Source organism: Suricata suricatta, chromosome 11, assembly GCF_006229205.1.
Source record: "Suricata suricatta isolate VVHF042 chromosome 11, meerkat_22Aug2017_6uvM2_HiC, whole genome shotgun sequence".
Lineage (NCBI taxonomy): Eukaryota > Metazoa > Chordata > Mammalia > Carnivora > Herpestidae > Suricata > Suricata suricatta.
In genome coordinates this window covers 57,613,881-57,626,382 of record NC_043710.1, presented here as the reverse complement: position 1 = coordinate 57,626,382, position 12,502 = coordinate 57,613,881, and the positions used below count along the sequence as shown (strand labels likewise).

The following is a 12,502-nucleotide window of genomic DNA, read 5'->3' as shown; positions in this document are numbered from 1 at the left end:
AACTTCTTCACTATGGCTTCCTATTGCCTCTCATATAGAGCCCAAATTCCTCTTAGGTTTTCAGGTTCTGTCAGATTTTAATTTGCAGGATTATCCACTATATACCTCTCCCTCAGTGTTGGTTTCCACATTGGTCCTTGAGCATATGAGTTGCAATGAGTCTATGCCCATGAAAACAGGCAAGTCACATTGTTCTTTTATATGCTTGCATATCATTCATCAAATGACTAAGCCCAGAACAGGTACTCATTAAAAACATGACTGATTAATATGTTCCCAAGAAGAAAAGTTAAACAAAATTTTATTCTTTTCTATTGGGAAAACTTAGCATTCCTTACTAGAGTTTTAGTAATACACTAAGAATAAGAATATTCTAGTCTATTTTTGGCAATTTTATTACTTCATATATCATTGTAATATATCTGTCATCATCTAATGTCTCATCAGCCCAAGGTAATTCAGTCAGGTTACATTAAAAACTAGCTCCACAAATGTTTTCCCCCTTATCTGTAGTTTCTGAACAGTAAGCTGTTAAGAGCCACAAAAACCACACTGCCCACTATTCACATATATCAACTTTAACTCTTAATCAACTCCAATGCTCCATGTATGGAGGCATACATGATTGATTGTGATGACTCCTTCAATAATACAGCCTCACTAAATATTTGGTTAATAAAAGACAGGGTATTTAGAAAGTAAGCATTAAAAACTATCTCAAGGAAATGTTAGCCAAGCTTTAACCAAAGTACAAGGACCACTTTTTTGGCAAAACTTGCTTAACAAGTGAATTACATTTGTATCTAAGTCACCATCTAATCCTTTCCATTGCAGGAAACTGTCAATTTATGAGACAGTTGCAAACCAAGTTCACCAGCTTAATAAAATGAGGGGGGAGGATGTTAGAAAACAGAAGAAAAGGCATAACATAAGGAAAAGCAAATACAGTGTCATTTTAAAATGGAATAGTTTATAACTACAATTATTAATTTATAAAAATCTAAAATTCCAGTGAACATATTTCTGTATTTCAGTTGATAACTATGTTGTAATTATCATTTTCCTTAAAAAGGTCTTCCTCTACACTTTCACAGTAGTCTGTCTAACGCTTCTCACGTCACAACAGAATGTGTAAAAATTCATTTGTTTAGCATTCCTTAGAGCAGAAAAGGCATCTCATGTGCATCCCTAGGTAGCATAGCACCCAGCCCAGAATTTGGCTCATAGACTATCAGAGAACCCACTGTATATAGAGTCTTCACTTACAAGGACTTAAGATACAATGGGTGCAAATTACTGTTAAGTCACATTTGGATCATGAACTATGATATTGGATGCATTCCAGGATTTCTATTGAAAAACAGGATTCCTATAAAAATGTAAGCAGTATGGTAGGATGGCTCAAAGAAACTAATTTAATGGCCCAGATTTTATATTCAGAGAATTTTGTACATCACCCTGACAATTTGGTCTCTTGGGTATTGGTTTATGTTGATTTGCTCAAAGAATGAGCAAATGAACAAACAAATGAAAAAGATATATAAATATTAGCTCCTTCCCTGAACATTGTTACTATGGATCAAGAGAATAAAATTCAAGTCTTGCCATTGCCACAACTTTCCATAATGTCCTTAGAATCAAGATAATGAGTTCATCTCCAAAGGATCCAATCTTCTACATAAAATAGGTATGGTTCCTTCACCAACCCTCAACAAAGCTCACAAAAAACCTTACATATCTGAAAGGCCTCTCTATATTTATACATAAGTATCTGACATGAAAAAGTTAAATAACTGAAAAAATAGTTATACCTTCCATTTGATTGCTTATTCTGATGAAAAGAAAAACTTGACCTTTCTAGAAAGCACTGTGGAAGTATGATCTTGCTTTCTAGAGGAAAGGAAGTAAGGACTTCACATAATAATTTATGTATAATGATGCTCATCAGAGGACTATTTATAATGAAAAAAAATTGGAAGCAGCCTAAAACATTCAACAATGAGAAAATGGCTAAGTACGGTGCATCATATGAGGAATCACTGTGTAGCTGTGAAGTGGGGGCAGAGGAGGTATCAAGATACATTTAAAGGAATAGGAAAATAATCCTCTTCCATGAAAAAGTGGCAAACGCTGATTATATTAGATCTCAATATCAATTTTAAAACATATATGATATATATACACACATTTACAACCAAAATAAGTGAACAAGAAAAGGAATGAACAGAAATATATGCACTTAAATTTTTACATATTTCTCTGGATGGTAAAAACTGTAGCTTTTTAAATTTTCTTTGTACCTTTCTGTATTTTCCAAATTACCCACAATGAGAGGAAAGTACCATTTTTCTTTTTAGTCTTCTATTCTTACAGCTAGATGTCTGGGTATATTTTAAGAAAACCATTTCATTTTTGTTCAGGGGGCAAGGGGGGGGCCAGGGTAGATATAGATTCTGAAATCCAGCATTTAATTATGGATTATCCAAATTCATCCAATTAGGCTTACCAGACACTGAGAATAGATAAGTAGGGATTGAAAACTACTATAAACTAACCTGTAATCCCACAACCACAAAATAACAAAAATATTATAAAATAAGACAACTGTCTTTATAAAGAATATTGATATGTAACATAAGGATCAGGTTAGAGCAGTCAGAAATGAGAAATTTCTTAAAATAAAAGTGTCAAACCATGAAGACAAACAAGAGATAGACATGAAACAAGTCTGATGCAATGAATAACACTGTTTGAACTGTGTGCCAAGTATATCCTATAGTGGTAGAAAAGTTTAACAACTCTTCTCGTGCACACCCAATACACATGAAATAGCGACTAACCATGAGTTGCTCCATACTTACATACAAAGGTGGATAAAATGTATACATGTATAAGGCATACATCTCACCACCTCTCTAGGACAATGTGCTTACTTGTATTGCTCTACCCTGGTACAAAGCAGCTGAATCATAAGGAAGGTCTGAAAACAGCAGCCTCATGATATCTAGACATTCCTTTCAAGCTGTACGGTTATTATGAATCCATACATGAGTAAAGAAAAACCATATGGTCATAAAAAGCTACATACCAATGAAGAATGACCACTCTCTGAAAAATGTTTGAGAGAATGTGTTCTATTCCGTTTAAGATATTGTCAGGTAATAAATCATAATTTGAGTTTTCATGGTGTTATTTAAAAATCCCCTCAAAGCTAGAGTATGAGTCTTTCCCTACTGGTTTCACCCTCCTCAGTTTGGCAAATGTTGTATTTTCTCACTTACACTAAAAAATCAGGCCAAAATTTGCAGCTTTAAATACAATGTGTTATGCCAATACCATGTCCTGCTTTGTTTTTTGTTTTTTTGTTTTTTCACTCTGAATTATCAGCAACATCATATACTGCCAGGAACGTCAATCCCTTCACTTTAAAATGTTAGAACAACTCACCTGGGGCATACAAAATATGGCTGGTCTACAAAAATGGCAGACAATAACGTCCACAGGGCTTACTTGATGAGAGATTATTTACATCATTTTAATTAAAACATAAGAATGAAAACAAATGCTATGTTAACATTCCACTTCAGAGTCTACAACCCAAATACTCCAGAAATTAAAGAGCTGATAAAAACCAGGTAAAGTTCCAAAATACCAATAAATATTAGCTTTCACTATCCGAGTAAAATGTTTTTAAAAAGTAAACAATCGATATAATGGTGAAGAGAAAATAAAAGTATTCAAATATTTTAATTTTAAAAAGCTAAAGTGACATTAGTAATTGAAATGATCAGATACGGTTCCCTCAAACATACTTAATGAATAAATCCTAGTCCTTTCTTCTACCATGTATGTAGCTTGTGTGGTCTTGGAGAAGTCAATTTTATCTCTCTAAACTTAAATCCATCTGTATCTGTAAATTGTAGGTGACACCAACTATTCAAAATTTGTCAGTTTGGAAAGGACTGACAAATGGGAGACTACTTTGTAAATGAAAAATCACTATGCAAATGCAAATCATAGTATTTCCACTCTGATTAAAAACAATTAAATACTTCTCTTTTAAAACTATCAAAAGCTTAATGTGTGAAGATTTAATATTAAAAATAAAAAACTATACTTAATCACTAAACATCAAGACTAAAAACAAAGCTACAGATTTCTAAGCAGAAAACTGAGATCAAACAGAATCCTTCAACAGTGAAATATGGTTTTTCCTCTTACTGTTACCTATACCTTCAACATAGTTCAGATATACCTACCAGAAACTATATTACTGCTAATTATCTTGCCCCCCAAGGTAGCTAATGATTTGGGTACTACTGTAATGATGCTACCACTGGTAGTTTTCACATAGGTTGCAGCTCCTGGGGTTGCAGCCATCCGACCTATGGATGGGCTCACTGTTGGCCGGGTATAGGTTGCCTGTGAGCCTATAAAAAGGGAAAAGCCAAAAGAAAAACTTGTCATTACTTACAGAAGAATGACAATTTATACAGTTTAACTATAATTCAATGTAATCTACATTGCTTTAACTTGAAAATGGAATTTCAAGGTGTCAAGACATTCAGTAACAATTTATAGCCAATTTTCAATGCACATAGCAGGAACTACAGCCAAGTCAATTTGAATTAACTTTACACATAAAATTTTGGTGCTCGCTTCGGCAGCATATATACTACACATAAAATTTTGTGATGTGTTGCATCAAATTACTAACCCCAAGAAAAAATATAACTAACTCTATTCCTTTCTTCCACTACCCTTCTTCCACTAGTTTTATGCCAAAAGAAACTTAAATTTAATCATCTTTCCTGCCAGAGTGTTTTAGATATTTCTGTTATGGATTTTAAGGTCTCTGCATCTGTTTTATACTACTCGGTGCCAAACCCAATGTCAGCACTCAGCAAATAAGGCAGTATTGTTTGCTTAGAATTTTATGAACTTTTACTATTTTGTACTCTGCACTTTCTAAATATATATCCATCTTTTAAAGAGTCATTCCATCATTTTACTAGAGATTAAAGTTCAACCTGCCAAGAGTTGCCAGGAATATTTCTTTTAGCCTAAAAAGTTCACTATTTACATATTTCCTCAACTCTAACTGACCCATTAGAATATTTTTCTTCGTGTCACTCAAAGGACTTTACACTCTTTCCCACTATTCCAAGGACTTTTTTCTTTTCCCAAACAGGAATTAAAAACTAACCAGATAAGCCTATTGTAGTTTCCTACAAATCCAGTAACTCAGAAATACTATTACTGAGCTAAGAACTATTAGCCTGGGGGAGAATGACAATGACTGAGATAACACCTTCCTCAAGAGAAAAAATATTTTCATGATAGTAACAGTCACTGTGATAACCATTCTCAACAAACCCCACCCCACAAAAATGCTTTTAGCAAGATATTTAAAATTTTTTAAATGCAGTCACTGCCCCAAAAAAAGGAGGAGGGGAAGAACATTAGGTAGAATTAGTTTAAATTCCTTACAGATATCTGCCTCCAAAAAGAAATTTAGCGCAAAGTAAACATGCTACAAATGTAATGTGAATCAGATTGTAACAGCAACAAAAAATTTTGCACTTAAGCTTTCACTCTAAAAATTGGAATACTTTTTCTAGCCTGGACACAAAGGCACAGACAGACTTACTATTTTTCACTACCTTTTGCTAATATAAAGAATCATACATATATAACACTACTATCTTTATACCAAATGGAAAAAAGTTTTGGGGGGAAGTATGACAAATTCAATGCAAGAATAACAGTGTTTTTTAACCCAAGGCTTTGTAGAGACAGTAAGTAGAAGGGTTGTCAGGATGCGGGGTAGGGGTGTGTGTGGAGATGGAGAGCTACTGTTTAATGGGTAGTTTGAGTTTGGGAAGATGAAAAGGCTCTGTCGTCCTCGCGCAGGGGCCACGCTAATCTTCTCTGTATCGTTCCAATTTTAGTATATGTGCTGCCGAAGCGAGCACGAAGATGAAAAGGTTCTGAAGCCAGATGGCGACAATGGTTACAAAATAATGTGAATGCACTGGATGCCAATGAACTATACACTTAAAATGGTAAATCTCATGTTCTCTATATACCACAATTAAAAAAAAAAAGAGCACAAGTCTTTGGAGTCAAACAGATCTAAGTTCATATCCCAGATCTGACTTTTACTGGCTGGGTGACTTTGAGCAGGTTGCGTAACATAAGTCTCTGTTTTGCTGCCAGAAGTGAAATATTAAAGTCTAAGAGGAATTAAGTGTAACGTCTCTACAGACCTTTACATCCTGGCCAATAAAAGATACCTTTATAAACTTGAGGCAGGTATCATTTTACACTATTTAGAGTCTATTATCTAAATACTGGCTTTTCTCAAAAAACCTGGTAAGAGTTACACAAATTTAAAATAACAGTAATGACTAATTCTAATATAAATTAATAGTACTTACTATTGAGCACTCTGCTGGGGACTTTACATACCTGATTTCCTCTCATACTTACAATAACCTATGGTACAGGTATTGTTTGTTATTCTATTTAAATAGATGAGGGAAAATTACAGGGATCAGTAACCTGCTCAAGGACACAAAGGGCGGTACTATTTAAAATGTTCTACACTGTCACTTCCTTGGGCATAGCCTGGTTGCTCTCATTTCTGAGCAATACAGCATCTTGTGCTTTTCTCAGTCCGAGCAGTGCTTACTACCTGGCAATGTAACAGAGACTCTCAACTCCATAAGAGTAAGTGAGATCGCTGTGAGCTAGGAGACCGTGTATTCATTCCCTCAACAATCCCAACTAAACACATACTTCCAAGACCAGCTCTCTATATAGGTGGTGACTAAAACAGAGATTGTCCTTTATCATGGATCTTATGGTCTAATAAGGTGAACAACAGTAAACAAATCAATAAATAGTGAAGTAATTAGAATCTGTAGTATGCGCTATAAAGGAAAAGAACAGAGGACCATGACAATAGTAAGAGAGAGCTAATTTTTGATGGGAGGAAAGAAGGGGAGTCAAGAAAGGCTCTTAAAGAATGGTCTCATTAATCTCTGTATCCCCAGTGTCAAGCACAATGTTGCTACAAAGAAATCACTCAATGAATGTATGATTAATGAAAGGACTGATGCTCAAAACTTACCAGTAGGAGTGGTTACCAGTTTAGTTGTCATAATTGCACCATTACTGCTAACCACCATAATAGGGGAATTGCTACTGGTGGGCAGAGTTGCTGTCACTGGTTTAGGTAAGATTTTACTTGGCTGAACTTGTTGTGTGATGATTTTAACACCTTTAAAAGAAGAAAGGGAAATCTCAGTACAAATTATTTTTAAAAACGTATTCCTTATACCAACCCAAGAGGGCAGCAATTACACATAGTCACTAAGTCTTGCTGAAAAAGCTTTTTCTATAATGATAAAACTCTCAATTTTTATTCCTCAAATTCTTTCCTAATCTTTCCTAATTTCTCATTCAAGAGTAGAATGAAGATATAATAGAAGCTTTTGACAATTTCTCTTAAAAAAGATTTTTTCCTTTTGTCTATAACCATGTCATATCCATGTCATATAAAAAGAGCTTTCAAATATAATGAGTGTAGTGATGTGGACATTTTTCAAAATTTGTATTTAAATGTTATAACTGTTACATTGACTTTCCAAACATAAAATACCCATTTAAAATAAATCTCTCAAAAACAATAAAATAGGGGCACCTGAGTGGCTCAGTCGGTTAAGTGGCTGACTTCAGCTCAGGTCATGACCTCAGCATGTGGGTTCGAGCCCCGTGTTGGGCTCTGTGCTGACAGTGTAGAGCCTGGAGCCTGCTTCAGAGTCTGTGTCTCCCTCTCTCTCTCTCTACCCCTCCTCTGCTCTCTGTCTCTCTCTCTCAAAATAAAGACATAAAAAAAATTTTTTTAAACCAATAAAATAAAAAATAAAATGAATCTCTCATATCAACTACAAATTTAAGTACTAATAACTGCTGGAGAAATTTTGGTAACATGTTTCCCCTGCTAACTTCACTGATATAATCCACGTGACAGAAGTGTATTGTATTGGCAAATAAAAATTATATTACTTTTTGGATGTTAATTGAGGTTGAGACATTAGGAAGCAAACAAATCTATTCACTTAACTTAAATAATTTTAAATTTCCTGTAGCCAATTAAGAATTTAAAATTATGACATAAAGGCATAACTGAGTAAATTAGTCTCTATAACTCAATTTTTTCATCCATATAGATATCAGTATATAAATCAAAATTACAAAGTGCCTAATACATAGCAAGAATTAAATAAACTTATTATTGTAGAGGAACTTTATTATTTATTATAATAAAGCACAACCAGTGAAGTTGCAGGGAAATTTATTTTTACAGTATTATCTTATTAGTGAATTACAATAATGCTTAAGACACATAAAAAGAAACCCCTCCCCCAAAACGACAGAAAAAACAAATGGAATCATTAGAGATTACACGGTTTAGTCCTATGTAAATAGGTTGGAAATTTAGATCAAACAGATAATTTTCTAGAAAAATATTAATTATCAAAATGGACTTCAGAAAAGACAAGTATATAAACAGACACATTTCCTTAAGATAAATTTTTAGGAACTCCTCCCCCTTCACCAATAAGTAGCAGGCCCAAACAGTTTCACAGGACAATTCTATAGTCCTATTAAAAGAAAGTAATTACAATGTATTTAAAATCATTCCTCTTCAAAGCTCTCACCATCAGGTAAAAAATATACATATATTGTAACTATGTGGTGACAGATGTTAATTCAATTTGTTGGGATAATATTTCATAATATATACATATATCAAATCATTACATTGTATACCTCAAACTAGATTAGCTCTGCTGATCCGCTCACCAAATGGAACTAGTAAAATGATAACCAATGAAAAGCTCTGGAAACAGTACCAAGGACAAAAGAAGAAACATCTATTTAAGAATATGTAGAAAAATTCAGAAAGAAATGAGAGATCTGTGGTTTTTAAACCAAGACGTGTCCCTTGTTACCCACTACGAGTGATGCAAAGCCTCCTCTCCAGAGGAAAGAACTTGACTTTCCTTGACTGCAGAACACAAGGTCTCCTTTCACTGAAGCGCCCTGTTGGAGGGCTTTCTTCTGAGGAGCAGCAGGACTTCAGCTTACCTCATCCTGGCCCCAGCTACATATTGCTAAGTCCCAGGCAAGTGATGTCAAGAGATGGGTGTTCTCTTCTTCTGACAAGCCCCCAATTTGTAGAACAAAGGTTATAGCCTGGATACAATGCCACTGAGAATGTCCTGATCACAACTGCCCTGTCCTATGACTTGGTGGTTCCACCACCAGGAGAAGCAAGCCAAGAAGACATCAGGCTCTTGCCCAGCCTCCCACCCTTGCCTTCATTAAGGGTTCAGCTTCTAGAGTAGGGGTGTCATTCAGAGAGAAGCTTGCCACTGACCTCACCCCCAGAGCTCCAGAGCTGCCTGAGGGTAGAAATAGGTAATTAACAGTTTGTAATCTCTTCCCAAAGGAACTGACTTCATTTGCAATAGAGCCACAGAGTTCAAGCTCTCAAGAACTGTGTAAGATGTGATGAAAGGCAACTGGAAGAAGATTTATGGATTTAATGAAAATACAGTCTAGATAATAGGCCAGACAGCTTATAGGAGAGAACCGAGGTATAAGTAAGCTGAGAAGAACCCTCCTGTGGTCAGAACAAATGCCAAAAATAGACTCCTGGAACTATTCCTTCAACGAAGTCACACCCAGGGGTGCCTGGGTGGCTCAGTTGGTTGAGCAGCTGTCTTGATTTCAGCTCAGGTCATGATCTCCTGATTCATGAGATCAAGCCCCACACTGGGCTCTGTGCTGAGCATGGAACCTGCTTGCGATCCCCCACCAACCCCATATTTCCCCCTGGTGTGCTTTCTCTCTCTCCCTCAAAATAAATTAACATTAAACAAACAACAAAAACAAATACAAGAATCCAATAACCAGCAAAGCTATCTTTCAGAAATGCAGTCAAAATAAAGTCTTTACCAGATAAAAATGGAGAGAATTTGTTCCCAGCAACAATTTGTTGCCTTACAACAGATGCTAACAGAAGTTCTATAAAAGGAAAAAGAAAACAAAACAATGATGTCCACTCTTGGGGGCTATTTTACTAGTGGTTCTAATGAAGGAAATTAGGCAAGAAAAAGAAATACAAGGCATGCAGATTGTACCAGCAGAAATCATCTCTATTTGCAGATGACATGATCTTTTATATAGCAAATCCTGAGTAATTCACCTACAACTATTAGAACTAAATAATGAGTTCCGCAAAGGTACAGGATATCAAATCAACACAAAAATCAGTTGCATTTGTATAAATTACCAATGAACAACCCAAAAAATGAAATTAAAAATTCCATTTACAATAGCTTCAAAAAAATAAAATACTGAGAATGATTATAACAAAAGAAGTGCTAAGTTTATATTCTAGAAACCATACAACACTGCTGAAATAGAGAAATCTAAATGGGAAAACATCTCATGTCCATGGATCAAAAGATTTAACATTTTAAGATAGTAATACTCCTAAATTGACCCATAGACTCAATGCAATCCCTACCAGAATCTCATAGGACTTCTTGATAGAAATTGACAAGCTGAATTCCAAAGTTCATGTGGAATTGTAAGGGACCCAAACAGTCAAAACAATCTTTAAAAAACAGAACAAAATAATAGTAATTACACTTCCTGGTTTCAAAACCTATTATAAATCAACAGTAACCAAAACAGTCTGCCTGGCATATGGAAAGACATAGAAATTAAAAGAATAGAATTGAGAGTACAGAAACAAACCTACACATGTGGTCAACTGATCTTCAAAAGGGTGCCAAAACCATTCAGTGGGGGGGAATTGGTCTTTCAACAAATGGTACTGGAACAAATGGATAGCCATATGCAAAAGAATGAAAATGGGAGGCTTATCTTACATCATAACAAAATTAACTCAAAATGGATCAAAGACCTAAAGTTAAGAAGAGGTTAAACTACCAAACACTTAGAGAAAGATATAGAGATAAATCTTTCTGATCAGGGCTTTAGTAAAAGATTCTTAAATATGACACCAAAAGCACAACCAACATTAAAATGAAAGAAAGTGGACATCACCAAAATGAAAAACTTGTGCGTCAGGGGCCCCTGAGTGGCTCAGTTGGTTAAGTGTCCGACTTCAGCTCAGGTCATGATCTCATAGTTCGTGGGTTCGAATCCTGCATCAGGCACTCTGCTGACAGCTCAGAGCCCAGAGCCTGCTTCAGATTCTGTGTCTCCCTCTCTCTCTGACCTTCTCTTGCTCATGTTCTGTCTCTCTCAAAAATAAATAGACATTTAGAAAAGTTTTTTTAATACTTCAAAAAAAACACTTGTATTTCATAGGACAATCATCAAGAAAGTGAAAAGACAACCAAAAGAATGGCAGGAAATAGTTGCAAATCATATATCTAATAAGGGTTTAACATCTAAAATATACAAAATTTTAAAAACCCTCTTTAAAGCAGAACGGAACTCTTGGGACCTCATCAAGATAAAAGGCTTCTGCACTGCAAAGGAAACAATCAAAAAAACTAATAGGCAACCAACAGAATGGGAAAAGATAGTTGCAAATGACATATCAGATAAAGGGCTAGTATCCAAAATCTACAAGGAACTTACCATACTCCACACCCAAAAAACAAATAACCCAGTGAAGGAATGGGCAGAAGACATACACAGACACTTTTCCAAAGAGGACATCCAGATGGCCTACAGGCACATGAAACAATGCTCAACATCACTCATCATCAGGGAAACACAAATCAAGACCACACTGAGATACCACCTCACGCCACTCAGAGTGGCTAAAATGAACAAATCAAAAGATTATAGATGCTGGCGAGGGTGTGGCGAGACAGGCACCCTCCTGCACGGTTGGTGGGAATGTAAACTGGTGTGGCCGCTCTGGAAAACAGTGTGGAGGTTCCTCAAAAAACTATCCATAGAACTCCCTTATGACCCAGCAATAGCACTGCTAGGGATTTACTCAAAGGATACAGAAGTGCTGATGCATAGGAGCACATGTACCCCAATGTTCATAGCAGCACGGTCAATAATAGCCAAAACATGGAAAGAGCCTAAACGTCCATCACCTGCTGAGTGGATCAAGAAGATGTGGTATATATATATACAATGGAGTATTACATGGCAATGAGAAAGAATGAAATCTGGCCATTTGTAGGAAAGTGGATGGACCTCGAGGGTGTCATGCTAAGCGAAATAAGTCAGGTGTGATAATGGATGTTAACTAAACCTATTGCAATCACTCTGAAATATATAAATAAATCATTATGTTGTACATCTATAAGTAATACAATGTTATGTGTCAAATTGTATCTCAAAACCTAATAATAAAATATTAAACCAAAATGAAACAAAACTGAAAATGTCGGCATCTTCCAAATCCTTCTTCTACCACCAAATAAAG

At 35.5% G+C, this 12,502-nt stretch overlaps 1 protein-coding gene and 1 pseudogene across 8 annotated transcripts in view; both read right to left on the bottom strand.

Moving 5' to 3' along the window:
• Positions 1-12,502, bottom strand: part of EMSY (EMSY transcriptional repressor, BRCA2 interacting) — an 82,204-nt gene that overhangs the window by 27,473 nt on the left and 42,229 nt on the right. For all 8 annotated transcript variants that reach the window (XM_029956408.1, XM_029956404.1, XM_029956402.1 and 5 more), the window contains 2 exons: positions 7,136-7,285; positions 4,260-4,430 (listed from right to left, as the gene is read on the bottom strand). In XM_029956408.1, coding sequence (XP_029812268.1) covers positions 4,260-4,430; positions 7,136-7,285 — 321 coding nt within the window. The remainder of the gene's footprint in view (positions 1-4,259; positions 4,431-7,135; positions 7,286-12,502) is intronic.
• LOC115272836 lies at positions 5,880-5,975 on the bottom strand (annotated as a pseudogene).